The sequence below is a fragment of the Notamacropus eugenii genome, chromosome 1, assembly GCF_028372415.1.
Source record: "Notamacropus eugenii isolate mMacEug1 chromosome 1, mMacEug1.pri_v2, whole genome shotgun sequence".
NCBI lineage: Eukaryota > Metazoa > Chordata > Mammalia > Diprotodontia > Macropodidae > Notamacropus > Notamacropus eugenii.
In genome coordinates, this window is record NC_092872.1 from 261,839,508 (window position 1) to 261,862,523 (window position 23,016).

Consider the following 23,016-nt stretch of genomic DNA (forward strand, 5'->3'; position numbering starts at 1 on the left):
GGTTTTGATTATCGAGTTAGAAATCTCAGTTCTGCTACTCCAGAATTCCCAAAAATATACTCACATGGACTAAGTTTCTTCTTCTGTGAAATGAGGAAGTTGACCTTAGAGGCTCTCTAACCTCCTTCCTGGCTCTACGTTCTATGATCCTTGAAGATATTCGGACACAGGATGACATTTTCATTGGTGTTTTTATATTGGAGAATAGGAAAGTCATTGACATATTACATTTTTTCTTATTAATAATAAGTCAAATTCTTAAGATTACCCTTTAAGTAATTGTGAAAAACTGTGCGAGCTTTTAGACAAAGTACTAAATGCATAGCTATGTGACTGATTCCTGGACCAAATTGGTGGGCTAACATCTACCCCTGCTGATGGGAAATGGATCAATTGTGAGGAAAGAAACCTATTCAGGAGGGCAAATTATAATGAAAGAGGAAAGCCAAAGACCCATACAGACTGGCAGGAGCCTTCATGATCTTTAATGTGTGTCCTTCCACTAGGGAGAAAGAGAGTTCTATTGAATTCGGAGAATAGTAGTCTCATTGGCACAGGACAGCACAAATGGTAGCAGCCATTGGCTAGAGGATGACAGGTAGGAGAATACCTTGGTATAAGCCCATCTGTCCAGAATGATTGTTGTCAGTCTTATTTGGCCTTTCATTTGAACCTTTCTTTTGATCTTTCCCACATATGACACTCTGTATCTGGATTCCCTGCTTTTTTGTTTCATTTTATTATTTTTATTTATTTATTTATAGAATATTATGTATAATACATTATATAAATATATACATAAATATATTTTATATAATATGAACATGTTATATAAAATATATAAGATATAATATATTATGTAAAATGTTATATATAAAATATGCTATGTAATATAGATATTATATATTTATAATTTATTATTATTATCATCATTATTATTTTAAAACACATTCCCTTTCTATCGTTCTTCTTAGAGTCCCTCAATTCCTTCAAGTTTCAGATCAAAGGCCACCTTCTGCATGAAATCTTTGTTGAGACACCTAGATGTTAGTTCTCTTTCCACCCATGCTTTGTATATTCATTGTATTTACTTGTATGTAGATACACTGTTTTCCCCAATAGAATGTAAAGTTTTTGAGGACAGAGACAGCTTTATTTTTGTGGCTTTTGTGGCTATCCGGGTGTCTTGAATGTATAATGTATAAGTAAGTGCTCAATTAATATTTGTTTATTGACTGAGAAATACTCTATATTTGAGTTATAAAAGACTTCTTAATCTCTATGAGTTGACTCTGAGACCAAATCCTGAACAACACTCAATGGGACTATTAAGAGGTAGGACTGTAGTATATGTAGAAGGACATATCTAAACTTTGAGTCAGTATAAACATAATAGAAAAAATAATCTAAAACTCAATTATCCAGATTCTGATTACCCTGGTGTCTCTTATGAACCCAGAGATGTTTCATTTTTCTCCAGTATCTCTACCGAGAGGGATCACCTCTCATGGGTAGATGGAGGAGAGGGTAGATCATGAAATCGATAAATAAAATTCTTTTTATTCTGTGTCCCTTCTAATCCTCAGTATCTCTTGGAGGTTTGTTTTGCCTTTCAGTCTTTGATTACTCATTAGTAAGTTCCTTCAATAATTCACAAGATCATAGATTCATAGATTCAGAGCTATAAGGGACCTTAGAGGACACTGAGTTCAAGTTCCTTATTTTACAAGTGAGGAATATGAGAGCCAGAGAGGTCATGTGACTTACATGGGGTAACACAGTGTTTGAAGCACAATTGAGACTCCCACTCTTACAGAGTCCAAATGTAGTACTCAGTCACTCTACCACCAATTCCTGTTAGCTCATTTATTAATCATGTGCTGTGTCCAAATCTCCATGTTTGGTGCTGAGGATTCAAGAACAAAACCAAAATTTTTGTTGCCTTACTTCATGACACTTACATTATTTTCTACCTATCCTGTCTTTATGAATTTTATTTATGAATGAGTTTGAGAATTGCTTTGTAGATTATGAAATATTTGATGACTCAAGACAAGTGTATAATAGATGATCACTTAGCCTTTGTGAATCAACTTGAGGATTAGCTGTAGTAATAAGGACTTCATGTGTATCATGTATTTATACCACAGGATCCAAGAATCCAAGCAATGACCCCACAAGCACAGTGGAAGGACGGACCTTCATTTCACAGGTGAAGAGGGGAATATAGCATTTTTCAGTGATTTTTTCAATGTTATCTAGTACCTACATGATCCAGTTTAAGGAACTTCAATAGCTGGAAAGTCACACTTATGAGAGAGACATAACAAGAAGTGATTATTTCTCTCAGAGAAAGTGTTACTACAGGGATTGTTGAAAAAAACAACAAAAAACAGTCCGCTCTGTTTCTTTGCAAACCCTAGATTTGCCTATAGCTTTTCATAAACACCTTTTTCATGCAAGGTGATATCCACCTATTCATCAGTGAGGCAGGGAAGAAATCAGGTCCCTCTGGATCCTCATCTTCTGAACTTGTATATTCTTCAAAGGTCAGTCTTCAAGGAAAATGCCTTATTCTTTTAAAAAATGAAACACCATCTGCCTTTCCTGAAAGTACTGGAGGATCATGTTAAACAAGAAAAATGAAATAAAAATTAGATCTATTTTTAAACTCTAAAATAATTTTATTTTGAAATGAAACTCTTAGACAACTGCACAGTGTTCTGACCTTAAGCTTGTAGGTCTGTGAGATGTTAATCTCAATGGAAAATTAGATTCCATCACAGAATGCTAAAACTGGAAGAAACTTTGAATAATGTTAGTTGCCAATTTCTTTTCCAGGATTAAACAGATGTGAAAATAGAGACCCCAAATTTGTACCTGACTCATCCAAGGAGATGCAACTGGTTGGTGTGGAAGTTGAAACTAATCCTGGTGGTAAATTTCATGGCTGTTGTTGTTTTGTCAAATCAAAGAAATTCACTGGTTGTGAAATAACTTTGTCTCAGAAAACTATGTATGGTTTTGTATTTTGCATCCTTCCTGTAGAATTTAAGCTCTTTGAGGGACTATTTTATTTTTTTCCTTTGTATTCCTAGCACCTAGAACAGTGCCAGGCACATAGTAGATGCTTAATAAAATGCTTGTTGTATTGGATTGAGCTTTTTGTGTGTCATATTTGTCGACTCTACTCAGGTCGTATATGATAGAATAGTCTTTAGAACAGTGGTTGGGTCTTTCTCCTTTCTTCCTCATTACCCAGTTCTTTAACTGTGCCTTTGAACTACTGGAAATGTGTATTGATCGAAAGAATTAGGAACATCTATAGATCTATGCATATCCGAGAAGGAATTCAAGCAATGAAAGGTAGTCAAACTTTGGGAACTCTTTGGGAGGCAGACCTCTTGCACCAATACTAGGATGGGGGATGGCAGAGAATGAGTCCAACATTCCTCTTCCTTACCCTCTCTGCCATTGTCCATGTCATCAGAGACACTGAGCCAAAAACTAACAGTGCATCCAGCTGGGAGATGAGAGGAAAACAGATTCCTTAAGGAAAGGCATTTTCAATGAACACGACTTCTTTTGGGCAGACAGAAAGAGCTATTGACTTGATAAAGACTAACTTCAAGTCCAGTAGAGGAAATTTCATGAAAATTCCACAAAGGGAGAGAAAGACTTCCAATACATTGCAATCACATGGGCTTTCTAATCTTGAGTCTACTTCATTCTGAATTCTTCATACTTATAGGAGAGTATGCTCCCATGTTGGGGCAGTATTTTTTTTTTTACCAGCTATTCTCACTATCTTAGTATCTTACCTTCTGAATAAATACTTATTTCTAAAAGCTAATTTAACTTTGACTGGTACACTGATAAAAATGGAGAGTACCCTGGTGGAGGCTCATAGGAAATGGTAGTAGACTATCCCTAACTCTCAGTGTCAGTATTTAAAAATCCTAATGGGATAAATCATCAACTTTCCTCAGGGGATCCAACCAACCAATATTAGTAGGGATTGGGGAAGCAGCTCTAAGGGCTATTAAAATTGGATAAGATTCACTGAGCATTTTCTCATCCTAAGGCTTTCTTAGCTCCAGCCTTTCTGAGAGAGGATTGTACATTTCCCTCCCTTTACCCATTTGTAGGGTCTCTATGTGCTTAACCTTTTCTTTATATGCTTCTCTGCATTCAAAGTCTATTTTAGCATACGCAATCACCAAACTTTTATTTTAAAAGCTTAAAAAGACAGCTTGGTGTCATGTATGGGATACTTGGCTTGGGGGTCACAGTATCATAAACTTTCTGTGTTGGAAGGGCCCTTAGAGGCCATGGAGTCCAACCCAGACCTAAAATGTAATAAACATTGCAGCATTTCCTGCAAGGGGTCATTGAACCTGCTGGAAATCCTCCAATGAGAGGCAGCTCATTACCTCTTAAAGAAGCCCAACCCACTCTTTTGATAATACTAATTGCTAATACAACAAAGTACCGTAGAGTGAGTGTGGGACCTGGAATCATGGTTGTCTGGAGCTCTTAGTTCAAATCCCAGATTTACCACCTGTCACCTTTGAGCAAGGTATTCAGTTCCTTGGAATCTATGTTCTTCGCATGAAAACAAGTATATTGGACACATTATTTCTCTATGTCTACAATCCTAAATCTATGCTTCTAAGATAAAAAAAAAGATATTTATATTATACTTTAGAGTTAGCAAGGCATTTTATGTGTGATCTTACTATAAATGGTTACAAAATCCTTTGAATCAAGCGTAAAACTATCTTTTTTCAATTTGTACGCATTGCACTTAGTTCTGTCTTCAGGGGCCTAATACTCCAATCCTCACCCCTCCTCTGTGTTTCACTTTGTCAGATACTTAGTGAAGGCTATAATATCGTATCTGTTTCTTCTCCTTTCGAAGTTTAAATATCTGTTTTCTTCTTTTGCCTATTTCTGATGGCTAAGTTGGGTGACTTTGATTGCTGACACAATTCTCTGCCTTAGGCATGCATTTTAACACCTGTAATTTCTTTATTATTATTTCATATCTATACTTTACAAGGTGATCATCTTTTAATGTGAATAGTGGAGAGACCAAATAACATCTCAGCCCATTTTTTGTATTGTGAGATTATATTCTAACACCAGTAGTGAAGTCCCTAATGGAAATATGCTTGACCTTTAGAATACTTTTAAACAGGGCTTTGGGACATCCTGTAGGTCTACAGCCAACTATACATCAAAGATCTAACATTCTGTTTGTGTGAGATATCTCTCTCTTGGTCACAGGGAGTTGCCTGAGACCATGAAAATTTAAGCAGCCTGCCCACTGTCTCCTCACTAGCAAGCGTGGAGTTGGAATTGAAAATCATGTCTTTCTCTACTCCAAGGCTAGGATTATCTTTTATGCAACAGTGTAGCTAAGACTCATTCAAAATCTTTAGAACTCTGAGGTGACTCAGGCCATTCTCAGAAATGGCCAGAAACCCTCCTGAACTTAACAGCGAAATGTGTAATCTGAGCTTTAGTTTTTAACTCGATGTCGACCCTGTTCTGTGAAATGAAATGAAACAAAGCATTATATGACATTTTAAGAGGAAGAGGTTTGTAGGATAGTTTTTTTTTTTTTGTGCCAACTAAAGATGAGTAGAATTATGTCAGGGTGGGCTGTTTTTAATCCAGGTATCCGGTGCGAGGCTCCTTGACTCATCCTGATCTTTCTATGCTGTCCAGCTGTAGGCATACCAAACATAGTTATAATTCGCTTTACTAACATCTATAAAAGCCAGAATTTCTCTCCTTGTGAGTTCCTAGTTTCATAGGGGCACCATGAAACCTACATAAGCCTGCAACTTCAGAACACCTGTTTTCCCTGTTTATATGTGAGCTGCTGTATTGTTTGTGACTGGCTACCCTCTCCGGGCATATCTACTAACATCTTCCTCTAGTGTCTCCTTGTGGTATGCCAATGGAGTATAAACTCTGGCTGGGGCTACCAAGCTGGAGAAGCTTTCAGTGGGAGTCTGATGACAGACTGAGTGCTGTACAAATACCAGTCTAATTGCAGGGTCATTTGTATAAGGCAATAGAGTGTACACCTGGGAATCAGAAAGACCTGAGTTCAAATCCTGCATCTGATACTCACTAGTGGGGTTCCCTGGGAAGTCACTTAAACTTCCCTAGCCTTGGCTTCCTTATCTGTAAAATGGGGGTGATAATATGGTAGGAGCACTTTCTTCCCAGGGTGATTGTAAGGATAAAACGAAATACTCTTTTGAAAGTGCCTTTCAAACCTCAAAGTGCTATATCACTGCAGACTATTGTTATAGTTAAATTCAGAAAGATTTATTACCCAAAGGGTGGTCAACAAGAGGATGATTTTTTTAAAGTACAGCAAAACACAAGAACATTTATTAAGGATGGAGGATGAATGGTATTAATCTCCCTAAGTATAAAGAAAGATCACACTGAAAATATACATCCTTGAAATATCCTGAATGGTGCGATTTGGTTAAGACCACCACATAATCTCTATGTGTAGTGAGTCCGACTGTATTTAATACAGGCAATGTAAAAATTTACTTTGGGGATCTTTATCCCAATTGCCAAAATTCTCTCCCCAATCAGCCCGTTGTTCATAGAAATGACCACATAACCCAAGTTGAGCCTCTGCTATCAAAGGCCTGTGTTTACTGTAGGGTAAATGAGTAGGAGTTCCCATTTTTAAGACCTTAAAAGGCGACTCCCAGCATGGATTATTCCACATAGGTAGATGACACATTGAATACTAAGATGATACTTAGAAGTTAGGTTGACCTGAGTTTGAATTTTTCCTCGGATACATAGAAGCTATGTGACCCTGAGCCAATCATGTAACTTTCTCAGCCTCAGTTTCCTCATTTGTAAAATGGGGATAACAATAGTCTGTACATTACAGAGTTGTTGTGAGGATTAGATGAGACAACATTGGTAAAGTGCTTTGAAAAACTTAAAGCCCTGTATAAATACTGTTATTGTTTCTTATTTTTCTCATTCTTATTATTGTTATGTCTTTAAAGGTATCATGACATACTTGGGGAATGAAAGACTTAGGATCAAAATGGATAATCATTATCAGATGAGATAATATATATTAAGTGCTTCATAAAACTTAATTCCCTATCTAAATCTGAACTACCATTGTATGACTCACAGAAAGTATTTGGCCACATACTAATGCTGCCATTATCAGTTCCATTTTAAAATGGCAAGAACATAGACTTTGGAGACAGGTGACCTGGGCTTAAATTCTGCCTCTGCCATTTACCATCTCTGTGTGACTTTTGTCAAGGGACAACCTCTCTGGGACTCAGTTTCCTTATCTGAAAAATGAGGTTGGAGTAGAACTCAGAGGTGGGTTAATTTCTAAGGCCTTTTCTACTAAAACTTGTGGTCTTTGGATAGTTCTTCCATCTTCATATTCATTGTCAAATTGATGCATTAGTTTCTTTTTAAAATTCTTACTGGTTTAATTTTAAATTTGAGAAACCCTCTGACTTCTGAGAGGACACCATTGTCAGATAGTGTCCTTTTCATAATATCTGGACTTTAGAAGTCTAGTGTGTCTGAACCATAGTTCCAAGAATGGGATAAAAATATTCTATATTTTTGTGAAAGCAATTTAGAATACTTAAAAAAGAGTGCTGTTTGGGGTAACAAAGGCCAGAGACAGGTTTTGTGATGCTCCTAAAGAATTAAAATTCCCTCAAAGAGATTTTTATGAATGATGGAAATTTTCTCCTTTGGAATCAAATCCCAGAGGGTAAGTTTCCCAGAAAGAAATCTCATTTGATTGACCAAATTTACACTTTGCTTCAAAAAACTAACCATTAAAAATAACTCTGATTAATGGAAAAATACATCAGTCCTTTCCTCCATGTTCCCTCTGCATGAGACAGACCCCAGTTTGGAGTGGAAGAAAACCCAGCCATGGATCAAAGAAATTAGATAAAGGGTGAGGGGAGAGTATGAAGAATAAAATTTTGGCTTTATAGTGCAAAAAATTCTGAGTAGCAAATAATTTATGCAAAATATGCCTTGAAAATTTGGAATGCTAAATAAACGATAGGAGGCATTCCATCTTGACATTTTCTTCCACTTGAAATCATGAATTTTCATCTCTTTGTTCAATATCCTGCGTCATTTTTCAGCCCTGCAGTGCCTGAAGTTAGAAAAATTTTTTTTTTTTACAAACATTTGCCCTGTGATTTTCTAGTTCATTTCCCTTGAAGCCATTCTGAAGCTCTGGTGTGATAAACAAGCAGAAAACATGAGTGTTTTGAATATGTAATTTTCTATTTGGAGGAATACAAAATTTAAAAAGTTTTGGGTATAGTTCTCACCTAATTTGTAGAAATACTAAGTGTTTCCCATTGTTTTTCCTCCCAGCTAGATTGCCTTATTTTTAGTTTCCATTTCATGAATACAAAATAACCTTACTTAAAAATATTTTTTCTCCTAGTGCAGAATTAATAGAAACTTGCAGTACTAGAAAAATGGAGTGTGTGATAATTGCTACCATGTGTCTTTAAGATGTCAATATTAAGCAATAACCTGTGGGAAGCAAATAACAGAAATGAGTCAATTTCATATCCTGAGTATCTAATTCCTTCAGTGCTTAAAAGTCAGGTTTTTCCCAACCTGATCTGCATTAACCTTCAAGCTCAATTGTACACCCACTCTGCATCCTCTATCCCAGTTGTGGGTAAAATTATTTTTCAGTTATTTTTGCAGATAAATTAGAGGCGACTTCTTGCTAAAGACCTTAACTCAAACTGTTTAGAAAATGGCAGGTATGGTTAAACTGAAATTTTAGCAAAAAAGTATTTTCTCATTGGACAGACATGTGGAAATCAGCTTTGGATGGTCAGATCTCTTCTTCAGGAGAGAGTCATACAAAAATCATAGCTTTCCTTACCGCCTCCCTCCTCCTAACCTTCCCCCAATCTCCCAAAAAGAAACAAAGGTAGAAAGAAAAAAGAGAAGGAGAAAAGGAAGAGACAAGAAAGGAAGGAAGGAAGGAAGAAAGGAAGAAAAACAACGGTGTTTTTCCTTTAAGTTTCCCCAAATATAATCTAATCATTTCAGAATTAGACACCTTTGCAGTGACCAGTTATTTGCTTTTTTTGGGGGGGGGGTAAAACTCCTTTTGGAGCTAGGCAGCAAGGAGTAGGAGATAGAAAGAAGCAGGAAGACCTAGGTTCATGTCCTTTCTTGGACATATACTAACTTTGTCGTCATCCCCTCTTGGCCATTTCCCCTCTTGGCACCCCAGGCAAGTCAGAGTTAGAGAGGAGTTACTGATCTACTTCAGTAGGTGGGTTTCCACACTGGACTTTAGCAACGCTGCAAAAAACAATTAAAAATCTCCTTGGATTAATTAGAAAACAAACACCAACAATGGTAATTTACTATCTTCCCATATGGGCCATAGAAATAAAATAATGCCTAGCACTTACAGAATACTTTAAAGATTGCATAGCACTTTCTATATGTTAACTCATTTGGCATACTATATATTAATCAATTATACTGTTGGCAAATATTTCCCTAGTGTTTTCAGCTTTAAAAGGTGTGAATGCCTCTCTGCCTTTGTCTCTTAGGATGCCCTGCCAATACATTGGCTGACCTTCAACACAGACACTATATTACTCCAAAGAATAAAATAATGAGTCATTCATTCAGAAATGTGTTGTTAAAATATCCCTCTTTATCGTTAACATTTTGCTGCTTAGAAACTAGGTTGTGATTCAAGGCAACAGGAAGTCTGAGAAGAACCATTAAAAAAAAACACTCCTGATTTTCATTTGCAAGGGAAAAATGTCTATGTCATTGAAGAACCTCTCACAAATTTGAGCAATTAAACTTTTTCCCCCTTTTGGTTAATGTATTATTTCTGGAGCGAGTAGATAAAATTCTACGCAGTAAGCCTGGTAAAAATAATGTAGGATCTGTCTGCCCATCGCCGATTCCCAGAGCCGAGTTTTCTGGGCCCCAAAGCAGTAACAAAACCAATCCCTACAAAATGGAGTAACTCGGAAGAACACAGGAAAGACTCATTGTTAATTTAAAATTTTAGAAACAGAAATTTGTAAAGCAAAATGTAATTAAATCATGGTACTGTACATACCAATTGCTCTTAATAATTAATAACTTTACAATATGAAAAATACATTAGCTCTGTACAGTTTTTTTTCTTTTTTCTCTCTTCTTTTTTTTTTTTTTTTAACAGGTAGGTAGGATGAGTTCTGAAAAAAGATTCTTTTATTTTTTTCCCCAGGGTCATACTCTTTTTAAGTCAAAAAAATACTGCACAACTTAGCTAATTACAAAGTGTCAACTGGAAACAGTTCTCATCAATTTCGGGTCTTGCTCTTGGATCTTGTTTTTTGTTTCTGTTTTGCTTTTTGGAAGAGGGGTTTTTGGAATCCACAATAAACAACCAAATCTTCCTCCTTTTATGTCCTTCGGATAACATAGAGTTTGGTGGTGTCCCTCTGCTCCCAAAGAGCTTAATTAAGCCAGCTGTTGAGTATGTTCACTGATTCGGGCAGCTGTGGTGATTGTGCTCAGATCCAGGTCAGTCTCTAGATGTGTTTCCATCGTTTCTTCCTGTGTATTCGTTTCAAAGGGCTTATGAGAGAGAAGCTCATGATGCACCCCACAGTAACTGATTGTGGGCTGGTCATATGCGAGAAAGGTTGACACATTCATTGATAAAGGTATCTGGGGAAAAATGAATATGAAAAATAGTCAGTTATGGAAGGAATGAAAACTTCAGGACCTGAGGCTGGTAGCCATGGAAACCCTAGCTTGAATGAGAACTACTCTGGACATGAACTGCTCAAGGCTTCTCCCATGGAATGTTAGTAGAGTACCAAATGCTGGGTGAGCATCATCAACCTCAACTTCTTGGACCGATGAACTCTAGGGTATGGGAAGAAAGAGCCCAGAGGCTGAATTTCCAGCCTCTGGGAAAATAGAAAATAGCAGCCCAGTTTGCTAAATGGTATAGAAAATAATAAACACATGGCTAGAAGAATGAGAGTAAATGCTTTCTGTGGGTGGAAGGAAAATGGATATTCGGATTTCAAAATAATAATTAGTTGTGATTTAGTTGTGTCATGGAAATCAGCAGGTATCCATAGAAGGACAACGGTTGTTCTGGCTTTCTCTAACCTCTAACTGGATTACTCCAGGGAATTTGTGATTGTATTTCTTGCAGTACTTATATTTCTTCTGTAGTCAGACTATTCCCTCCAATGATAAGAATTATAACCCTTCCACGTCAACCCAATCTTTTTTTAATTTTGTGCATTTTTTTGGTTTTGGTTTTTGTTCATTTAAGTTCTTCATAGGGGATTCACCCACTGTGCTGGGAGTCTTTGTGTCATTCTCTTGACACTACATGCATGCCAATAAAGCATGGGAGATAGTCATCCAATGCCCAAAGGATAGTCCCTAAAATCACATTTATTTTACTTTGACTTTGAGTGCCCACTTGTTAATAAAAGTAGAATTCAGAGACAACTGAAGGTATGGATTGGAGTGATAGGGGAAGAGTATGTTTAAAGTACTAGGGGGATACTTCTCATCTTATTAGGAGGGTATCAGTCATTCATGGAAAGGTCTTATAATAAGGATAATGAAAGATTTCATGTGTGTGGGGTGGGGAGTGCATGTGTGGTATGTCAAGCTCTTATTGATTCACATATCCTTTATAGCATAGAGAAATGTCTAAAAATATTGTGAACAGAAGAATTGTTATGAGAAAAGAAAAAGCATGTATTAAGAACTGAAACTGGCCTATGTGGGAAACTTGACCTAATGAGTCCTGTCGGGTACTAGGCACAACTAGGGCAGGGCAAATGTTGCAGTGCCCAAAGGCACTTAAATTTAGAACGTGCTGACAACCCTTCAGTAGTATAGAAACAACTGTGATTAGTTCCTGGTTAGCAAGAATAATAGGTTAAAATAGGGACCCATGTGAACTTTCTCCTCACCCCCCCTCCAAACTGCAACTGGGAGAGTAGCCCCTTGATAACCTTTTGTTCTGTATGTCAATTGCTATTTACAACTTTGCCTAAACCACTCCCTTTATCGCCAGGCTCCAATTTCCTAACATTTTATTTAATAGTGTAGATATTAGATTGAGTTGCAGGAGATGTCTGACTTTACCTTTGTATATTCAGTACCTAGCACAGGGTGTGTGGCACACAGCATTTGCCTAGTAACCAGGCTTGATTGATTAATTACTTTTCTGTATGAGAGCTTGCTTGGATGGTGACTAGTCATTCATTACTAGTGATCTGTGTACCAAGAAGATATGATGATGATGAAACCACCCGCATCCTTTCTCTTTTTACACTAGGCTGAGATAATAGAATCTGCCCCTTTCTATAGATGGAATATCAATGCATCATTAACCTAGTTTCCCTCTTGATTTCATAGTTTACCTTCCCTGCCCTCCTTTTTCTCCTCCCTCCATCTACCCTATCATCTCCCATCCTCAGAATTTATTCCCTGTTAAAAAGAAACTTCATTGTGAGGAATGAATCCTTTGTTTCCCTTCCCCAAAATTATTTCCTGCTTCTTAGATGATTCTAAAGGTATGGCACATTGATTATGACTATAAATTTTTGTCTCTCCAGGGAGAAAGATAATCTAATACATCAAGTGAAGCTGTCATGAATATCTAGGCTTGAATTTAGCCATTTTTTGTTTATTCTTGACATGAAAATAGACGAGACATGAATTGATGACCCCATGATTTTTTAACAGTCAAACCTAATGAAATAAAATCAAGAAAATTCCCTACTAAACCCTAGTCTTGCTAAGGTATTTCTTGTGGATTGATTTAAAACATAGAAATCTTCATTGTTGCGGATGGACTAGGGATGATAGGGGAGGAGTATATATCATTGAACAAATGAATTGCTGAAAATGGAGGAAGTTAGATATGAGAATGGCCAAAAACTCGATTTATTATTGATACTCATGAGCCTCCCAATTATCATAAGGAAAACAGATCTCTAAAGTGACTTCTAGGTCATATATATTTTTGTATTATCTTTGAAATATTTCTTGTTTATTTTCATTCTTTTTTTATTAATAGTGAGCATTTCTTGATTTAATGTAAATAAATGTTATGGGAGATTATTTATTAATCACCTTTTGAAATTTCCACTGTCCAGGAAAATGAAGAACATTAGAAAATGTGGCTATTCATTTTTATATATAGTTTTGTAAAATGTCAGGAGCACATATTGAGAGTTGGCAGGGACTTAGTGATCATTTAGTTCATTCCTCTAATTTTATAAGGAAACTGAGACCCAGAGAAGGGAAAAGTTTCTTGTTCAGTGACTCACGGCTAGTAAGTAAGAGTCCAGTAAGTAGATTAATACTGACATCCTTTGACTAAAAACCTACTATGCCTGATGTATGACATCATAGATATATGAGGCTCTTTTTAGTACAAGCCTAATTCATTCCATATCAACCCCAAAACTGCAAATATAATAATAATAATGATAATCATAAGTAACATTTAAATGGGACTTTTAAGGTTTACTAAGCACTTTCCTTATCTTATTTATAATGTTATTTACATATTAATATGATTACATATTGATAAATGTCTTACTTTTCTATTTGTATCCTCAGCACTTAGTAAAGTGCTGTGCACATGGTAAATTCTTAATTAATGCATTTTCCTTTTATTTGTCTCACTATTTCAGTTGATCTTTGCAATAACCTTATGAAGAAGGTGTTATTGTCATCCCTATTTTAGTGAGGAAGAAATTGAAGCCAGCAATCCAGGGTATTTCTCCTAAATACTAAGACAGGGAAGTTGGAAGGACAGAAGATCTGGAATCAGGCAACTGAGACTTGGGTCTGAATTTGATGATGACTAGCTATGTGACTGTGGTCAAGTCATTTAGCTTGAGTCACTTGGTTTCCTCATCTTTAACATGGGATTCTAATGTTGTTCTTAGAGCCTCATAGGTAAACGATATTAGATTACATAAATGTGATATGTGTTATGTCACCATTTTAATTTTTCATCACTTGAATGAAGAGGAAGGTGATCCTTCTATACAAACATATCATGGAATTTGTTTAAAATTAGACTTTTTTTAATCGTGGATTTTTTTTCATCTTCTGAATCAAAGACAGCTATATGTCATGACCTTTCTATGTAGAAGGAACTCTTGCTGCACCATTAGCTGGGGTTGGGGGTACTCCCCAGAAGCAAGGGAAATGCTCAGGTAGGAGCACCTGTCCATTCTTATCACAAAAGCATGAACCCTCTAGTGCATTAAGGGATCAGTTTCAGTTGTGACCTAATCTGTCCCTCATCCATTACTTAGGGGGAAATTAGCATGAATGGCAAATACTGGGTATGGCAGAACCAAATGGGTACTATTCTAATGGCGCTGGTTTTCCAAAATAATGGTACTCACTGACATATATCTGATACTTTTCTATTTCAGATAAATGATTGGAACTAACAGGATAAATGCTAGCACATATACACGGAGAAGCAGAGAGAAAATGAGCCTGAGAGTCTGAACTTGGAAATGCCTTCCACTCTTATACATCTGTTAAAACCTACAGTCTTGGAGAGTTGTCTAGGGGTACGGAGAGACTGAATGATTAATCCAGAGTCACACAGCTGGGAGGTTAAGCAACTATGTGCTATAGTGGGTAAAATGGTAAACTCGGAAGATCTTGTTTGAGTAGAGCCTCAGACACTGAAGAGCCATGTGACTCTGAGCTTTAATTTTCTCAGCTGTAAAATGGGGATAATAATAGTATCTCTTTTAGAAGGTTGTTATGAGGATCAAACGAAAGTGCTTAGCAAGCTTTGAAGAGCTGTATCAAGGGTAGTACATCATCACCACCATTATCATCATCATCGCCATCATCCCCATCATCATTATTATTATCAGTTTTTAAGTGTCAGAGGCAGGACCTGAACACAGGACTTAGTTTTACCTGACTCTGTGACCCTTTCATATAGAGAGAGTTTCTTGGGGCAGGGAGTTCCAATATGGTAACAGTGTCCACCAACATAGTTTTCAACCCTTCAAAATCTTAGTATATTGATTCTGATGAGTTGCCCGAGGCATATAGAGATACTTACCCAGAGTCAAACAGTAACTTTCAGAGCCTGGGGTTTGAATTCAGGATTTCCTGACCTTCATTCATATCAAGAAGGACATACCATGGACAAGGAAATGTGTTAAGGACTAAGGATGCACAAAAACATACATATGAAGAAGGAAACAGTTTATGCTCACAAGGAACTAACATTCCATGTTGGTGGAGTGGGGAGAGATCAGATATACAAATAAATAGAAGTTGAGTTTTATTCCACTTAAGAAACATTTCTTAAGCAAGGAATATAATTTCCTGAGGAGAGAGTCACTAAGACCTTAGGGTGGAAGAAGGGAGATCAGAGAAGGACCCATAAAGGAGATGATGCTTTAGCTGAGCCTTATAGGAGGCCAGGGCTTAGAACTGGTGGAAGTGAAGGCTATGACTTCAAGGAGTCTCCACCTTTTGTAACAATCTCTAAAGAAGAATAACTGGGGGAGATGGGATGTTGTGTGTGCCCCAATCTTCTCTGTGTGGAAGTATCATAATAAATAGCCAGGTGACTCAGCGGGCAGAGTTCTGGACTTTTGGAGGTCAGTAAGATGACTTCAAATCCTGTTCTTAGACACTTGCTAGCTATGTGACTCTGAGCAAGTCACTTAAGTGTTATATGCCTCAGTTTCCTAATTTGTAAAACAGAGATGATAATTGTGTCTGCCTCCTGAGGTTTTTGTCAGGATTTCATACTGAATATTTTGCAAGCTTTAAGGAACTATGTAAACATTATCTATTAATATTATATGTCTATGTGTGTACATACAAGCTCATATACTTAAACATGCTATGTGGCATAGTGGATAAAGTGTTGGTTGACTCATCTTCCTGAGTTCAAATCCAGCCTCAGACACTTACTGTGTGATGTTGGGCAGATCACTTAATACTGTTTACTTCAGTTTCCTCATCTATGAAATTAGCTGGAAAAGGAAATGGCAAACCTGTGCTTTTGCTAAGAAAACCCCAAATGGGGTCATACAGAGTCAGACATGACTTGAAACAACTGAATAACAATACCTAAACATGCACATACATACATGCTGTTTATTTCTAGTGTTCTAGTAAGAAACAATTCCACAAGTCAGACCTTTCGCCAGAAAGCGACTAAAATGAATCTATCCTGCTGCCTTGGGGATCAGACGACTTCCTAAGACTAAAATCATATTGTGAAAAGTCTCTATTTTTTTCAGTACAGAAATGCAAAACCTTAGGGCGATGCATACTTACTAAGTTTTATTTACTTAAAAAGACTTTAAAAATAATGGTCATCTACAATAGTCTTGTTGGTTTTCTTTCGGTAGCTTTCCTGCTGTGTTCTTTACAAACGTAAACCAGGAAAAAGAAACTTTTTTAAGGGAATAAATGGATTGTTTGCTATTATTTTTAGCTCTGTTGTAAAAGGTAGTAACTTGGGTCCATTGCTCTCCCCCTCCCATTTTCTACTTCCTCTAAATTAATAGAATCCAAAGCATTGCTCTGGACTCCAAGTCATTTGAGATCAAGGTTCCCTTCATTTCTGAATAGTGCTTTCTCTATTGTGTGGCACTATTCATGGGCCTTTATTACATTATTTTTACTCATTGCCTAAAGAGCTTTTCATCTCAGATTATTTTTACTCATTAACATATTAAACCAAGAAAAGCAGGTGTTGCTTTCATCATAACAGTTGCACAGTGTGTACAATTTTCTCTAATTTAGCACAAATTGGATACATTAGTGCCATGCTGGAATGGGTACCTGGGGAGTTTCCCTGTTCTGGAACTCCTTTGGAATGAGATTTCTTGGTCTGTGCCTCAGTAAACTTGCTAGGAGCTTAAGACCTTCTCCTCAATTTTGGTCACAGAATGCTCTTGACATTCAGTATGCATCCAGGAAGCACTATGAAGGGCCTACTCTGTGCCAGACAGCATATCATGGGGTGTACAAAGTGGGCATCAAGGTGAGGCCGACTTGCTCTGACACAAACAGCTGTTTGACTCCTGTCAAGTCAACTGCTCAGGCAGCTCTAGAAGTCTCTAAGTTATAGAATGGTGGCTGAAGGTATCCTAGAAGGCTGGAAGGGGTCTTAGAGACCTTCTGATCCAACCCTCTCATTTTACAGAAGAGGAAACTGAGGCCCAGGGAGATGATGTGACTTGCCCTGGGTTACACAAATAATGAAAATCAGAAGCAAACTGAACCCAGGTCCTCTAGGAAATGGAGACTAGTTGGGACAGAGTGGTCCTAAGAAGTCTCTGGGGGAGCAGAGAAGACAATTTTAAACCATACCACTGTGGAGGGAAGAGAAATGTCTTTGGTCATCCAAACAGTGTTAAGCAGATGGCCTGGCACATAGTAGGTACACAATAAATCTAGTTGACTGGCTATTCTTAATTAAGTTAGGGGCCCTCTGAATTCTTTCCAGGTCAGGATAATGCTTAAATACCTAGGTCTTTTTCTCTATTGTACAGGTCCCTCAAGTGTGCTAAAGATTAAATTTTTTAAAGGAACTAGTTTTTGTTTGTTTATTTTTGGAAATAAACTACCTTGTAATGACTACATCTTTACATAGGAGAGAGAAGGCAGGGCTGAAACTCTGGAGGAAGCCTATTGTAAGGACAGTTGTGTAAGGTCTAGACTTCATGGCTCTGAGTTTCAGTCCTGATTCTGCCATTTAATAACTGAGTTGTATTGAGCATAGAGCATACATTCTCTGGGAATCAATTTCTTCACCTATTACATGACTGAGTTGTACTAAACCACCAAGGGCTCTTTAGCTCTAAATTTATGACCTTTAATGCAGGTTTAAATGTGCAGCAAGTTCCTTGGTCTTTCAAAGCTTCAGTCTCCACATGTGTGAAATAGGTACATTACTTGTCCTTATATCTCTCAGGATTATGGTCATGTGAACTTGAAAAGAGTGTGGGATTGTGAACTGTTATTGAACACTTTTATTGAAGTAGGGTGATTCTATAGGTGATGCAGAGGATAGAGCTCTGGGCCTGGAGTCAGGAAGATCTGAATTCAAATTTGGCTTCAGATATTTGCTAGCTGTGTGACCCTGGGAAAGTCACTTAACCCTGTTTACCTCTGTTTCCTCATCTTTATGACTGAAAAATAACAGTATTTGACACTCTGTCTCTCTTGAAATTCCTTTGTGTTGTTTTGTGTATACTTTCCATACACTTACTTTGGTAGATCCTTTCCCCTGGAGGATCTAAGGTCCTCTAGGACAGGGAACATTTGAGTTTTGTCTTTATATCCTCAGCACCTGGTGCACACAGTAGGCACTTAATAAGTATTTGTTTAATGCATGGGCATAATTTATCACTTTGGGTGCATTAGTTGGCACCATTTGTTTTGTTCCACCAAATGCATCACAGGGCTATCTATGACCATGGTGAAACATTTAACCCTAACCCCAAACCTAAATTCATGATAATCCTAATGTGAAACATTTTGAAGGTTGATGAACCCAAGGTATCTTCCAGGGAAGAAAAACCAACAAACATGCCCACCCCTCGCTCCCTGCCCCATTCCATGACATCCTGACATCTCCACCATTAGTTGCTCCTCTGAGTTAGTAGTATTTAGAGAGTTTGTAAATATGTGGTTGACACAGTACTCTGTATCCAACTTTTCTACATGAAGGAGGAAAGAAAAAAACAATTCCAGGACTGATAGAAACTAATCCAAAGTCAGAGAATGGATCAGTAGGGGTCTGTGTGTCAGGAATGCCAACAGCTGGTCCAAAGTACAAGGCATGGAAATGGGGCAAGACAGCAGAGACAAAGATAGGTGAAGTACTCAGTCATTATCTACTTAAATATCAGCTCTACCATAGAACATGTATTGACTCTGGAATCAGAGAATCTAAATTCAATCCCACAATCATGTTTTCTACCTGAATGACCTCGGGCAAGTGACCACTTCCTTGTGCCTCATTTTCCATATCCATCAAATTGCAGGGTTGGACTAATTTGACTAGATAGATATTGAGGTCTCTTCCCATTTTTGGATTATGATCCTACTGCGTATTGTAGCTTCATGCATTGTATATAGTTTGGGAATATGTGTGTGAGGGTGGATGGGAAGGAGTTACAATAGCTAGTATTTATATAGCCCTTTAAGGCCTGCAAAACGATTTACAAAAATCTCCTTTGATCTTCACAACAACCCTTGGAGATAGGTGATACACTTATCTCTGTTTTGTAGCTGAGGAAATGGACAAGTAGAGGGTAGGGAACTTGCCCAGAGTTACCCAGCTACATCCTAAGGCAGTATCTGAACTCAGATTGTCCTAACTCTATGAGCTGTTTTCATTCCACTAATGTCTCCTAGATTCCCATACTCACCCTCCAGATCTCTTCATTTCTTGTTCTCATTTATGCCTTATCCCTTGGACCCCATATAGGTGCTATTAATAATAGACCTACATGTATTTTGAGTCTGAGACTATCGACATCACTCCTGCAGGTTCTCCCTCACATGTAGCAGATTTGGGCATTCAGTACTCGGCCAGAGAGATATTGCCAAATTGTCATCCTCTTCAAAGTGCTGTATCCATCCACGGGGCAAGAGGTAGTACAATGGACAGAGGGTTGGGTCTGGAGTTAGGAAGACTGGAGTTCAACTTTGACCTTAGATACTTACTAGTTGTGTGACCCTGGGCAAGTCACTAAACTTCTGTTTGTGTCGGTTTCTTCAAGTGTAAAATGAGGGTTATAATACTACCTACTTAGTAGGGTTGTTGTGAATATCAAATAAGTTGATATTCGTAAAAAAAAAAAGTGCTTTTTACTATACCTGGAATAAAGTAGGTGCATAATAGATGCTTAATCTCTTATTCCTTTCTCCATATGGACCGTTAGAACTCAATGCATGCACTATCGATCTTGCTGGCTGGATGAAAACTAAGGAACCCTGTCTCCAAGTGCAGCCTTAATTTTTACTTCAATCCCCATTTGCTTTAAAAAAAATATTCTATTTTAAGTTCCATCTTATTTCTCTCCCTTCTCCCCTTCCCCTAGTCACTGAGAAGCCAAGAAAAACAAAATCCATTACAAACACACACATACACACACATATAAATACATAAGTACATACATATGTATATATATATATATATATACATATATACACACACATATACATATGAAATAAATTTCTAGACTAGCCATGCCCTCCTCCCATCAGCACGTCCCCACAAAACAAAAGAAAAAGAAAGGAAAGAAAATATGCTTCAATCTGTTCTCTTGGTCCATCAGCTCTCTTTGGAGGTAGGTCGCATGTGGCATGACAAGTCCTTTGGAATTGATCATTGAATTGATCTGAGTTCCTAAATCTTTCCATGTTGATTATCTTTACAATATTATGAATCTCATTTTCTAAAAAAGAGTTTGATGGAACAACTTATTTACTTTTGGGTAACATATCTAATGGCCCCTACTCACTCTCAAGTTTCCAAGGCAGAGAGAAAGACAGACAGACAGAGAGAGAGAGAGAGAGAGAGAGAGAGCGCTTTCTCTTTTCTCCTGGGCATTCCCACTCCCATAAAAGCTCAGGCACTCATAGTCATACCTCCCATGAGCTTGTTTTAACTAAGGACACTTGGTTCTTCCACATACTTTCTGTGCTTCTCACCCCTAAGCTCTATTCACCACCTGCTTCGTTACAACTGACCAGGGGCAGGCTTTCAAACACACCAACTCTCCCAATTGCCAGCATCAGAGTCAGTTCCTGACACTGCTTTATAGCACAGAGCTAGGAGGTATTCACCAATTACAGGCACCTTTCACCTCCTCACACAGCAGCATGCTTTGCAAGTTGGGTATCCTGAGTGGAACAGTTTTTGGATCCCATAGCGTTGATCTCAATACTGAAAACATACTCATTATCTGACTTGACCTGGCTAGAAAACTCAGAGCAGTAAGACATCACAGCATGTTTATGGTCTCATTTTTGATATCTCTGTAACCTGGTTCCTGAAATCTGTCTTATCTTTCTAGTATGGTGTGTTTTGCCGTACCTGGGCATGGCTTTAACTTGGACTGGATCTTGTTTTGCCCATTGGTTTCTCCATGAATTAATCTTACAGACTTTCAGAAAAGGCTGATTACATTTGGGTGGGATAGACTATAAGCTTGACCTTTGAAGGCTTTTCACCCCCTCATGTTTTCTTATGACCAGGTCTGAGGAGTGGCATCAAAGCAGTAAACCTGGGTCAAGTGTTTTGGACAGAGTCATCAATGTAATGTATCTGGCTGGGCAAAATAGAGTTAATACTGTAATTACTGGGGGCTGCTGGTGATTTTGCAGAAAGATATAATGTTAACTTTGAGGATGTTGGAGATGGTGCTAATAAAATTATACCTAATTATATAATACATGTGTATGTATAGATATATTAGGTATAAATATATATGTATACACACATAAATACATGTGTATGCATATATGTGCATGTGTATGTTATGTATACACACATGTATGTATATACACACAGATATGTGTGTGTGTGCATGCGTGTGTACCTCACATGTACGCAGGAGGTCAAAGAGGTAGAAACCTTTAAGGAAATTATCTTTTCATTTAGAAAAGTTGAGTTAGAAGAATTTGTTTACTGATATAAGAGGGGACTAGCCAAATCAACAAATACTAATTAAGAGTACTAAGTGTATACTGGAAAGAGGTTGATTATTGGCTTGCTTTTTGCTCACTGTGACCTCCCACAAGTTACTGTCACCACACTGGGCTTGACTTTACTTACCTGTTAAATGCTAGAGGTGAACTAGATGACCTTGAATGGTCTTTCCAGCTGGAGACTGATGATCTTATGATCTTTGTTTATACCCTTCCTCTCAGGATGGACAAATCATTGTATCAAGGCATTCTTGTATTGTCACATAAAATTTAAGCTTTTATTGCTAGGATTTACTGGAGAGTGTTAGTTGATGTTGAAAAAGTAACTTATTGCTTACTTTTATAGACTCTTCAGAGTTTATGGGGTTGGCATTCAGAATGCATTTGATTTATTTCTTTAAATAGCATTCTAGTCTGCAAACTCTTTAGGATACTAGCTGTTAATTGGTGTGAGTATACCAGAATACTGGCTCATTAATTTCCATTACCTTGAATCACAGAATCAGATAATCTCTGATTTGGAAGGCCATCTCTGAGAGGCCCCTTGGCCCTACTAATAATTTTTTTCTAAAACATCCTCTGAAAGTTCTTAATTAAGTGGAGTAAGCTTGATACTATTTTAAAACAACTGAACAAAAGATAAAAAGGAGGAGAGAGCTTTAGAGAATAGGATTTAGAACTAGAAGGAACTTTAAGGTTCAGCAGTCTTCTTTTGCAGATAAGGACACTGAGACCTAAAAGGGGGCTATGCCTTGTCCACAAATGGAGAACAGAAAGATTAAAGTACAGATCTTCCCTTTCAAGATCTCAATCTTTAGAGCTTTGTTCTTGGTTCTTCCCTGTGGAAATACTGCAAGTCACAATTCCTCTTTCGCGGGACACACTTTTCAAATAATTGAAGAGAGTTATCAAGTACCCCTGCCCTCAGTCTTCTCTTCCTTTAAACACCCTCATATCCTTTAACTCCTCTTCCTCCTTCCCATGATGCACTTCACCATCCTAGGAATGAGCCTACTTTGGATGCTCTTTGGCTTCCCTCCTAAAATGTGGAAGCAGAAGGGAGCACAGGATATATGTAATCTGACCAAGGCTAGGGAGCTGCGGAATAATCATTTTTTTTCCTTAAACTCTTCTTTTCTGAATGCATCCAAACATAGCACTACCTTTCTGGCTGCCTGGTCATATTGTTGACTTAAGTTGAAC

At 37.6% G+C, this 23,016-nt stretch overlaps 2 protein-coding genes across 4 annotated transcripts in view; one reads left to right on the forward strand and one right to left on the reverse strand.

Annotated features, from left to right (window-relative positions):
- Positions 1-23,016, forward strand: part of CTNNA3 (catenin alpha 3) — a 1,968,199-nt gene that overhangs the window by 555,593 nt on the left and 1,389,590 nt on the right. The window contains exons 8-9 of one of the 3 annotated variants that reach the window (XM_072628816.1): positions 2,151-2,212; positions 2,842-16,469. The exons of the other annotated variants lie outside the window; for them this stretch is intronic. Of the exons in view, the coding sequence (XP_072484917.1) occupies positions 2,151-2,212; positions 2,842-2,857 (78 nt within the window). The 3' untranslated portion in view covers positions 2,858-16,469. Of the gene's footprint in view, positions 1-2,150; positions 2,213-2,841; positions 16,470-23,016 lie in introns of those variants that run through there. 3 annotated transcript variants of the gene reach the window in all.
- Positions 10,545-23,016, reverse strand: part of LRRTM3 (leucine rich repeat transmembrane neuronal 3) — a 230,743-nt gene continuing 218,271 nt past the window's right edge. Inside the window, exon 3 of the mRNA XM_072628817.1 lies at positions 10,545-10,764. Coding sequence (XP_072484918.1) covers positions 10,555-10,764 — 210 coding nt within the window. The 3' untranslated portion in view covers positions 10,545-10,554. The remainder of the gene's footprint in view (positions 10,765-23,016) is intronic.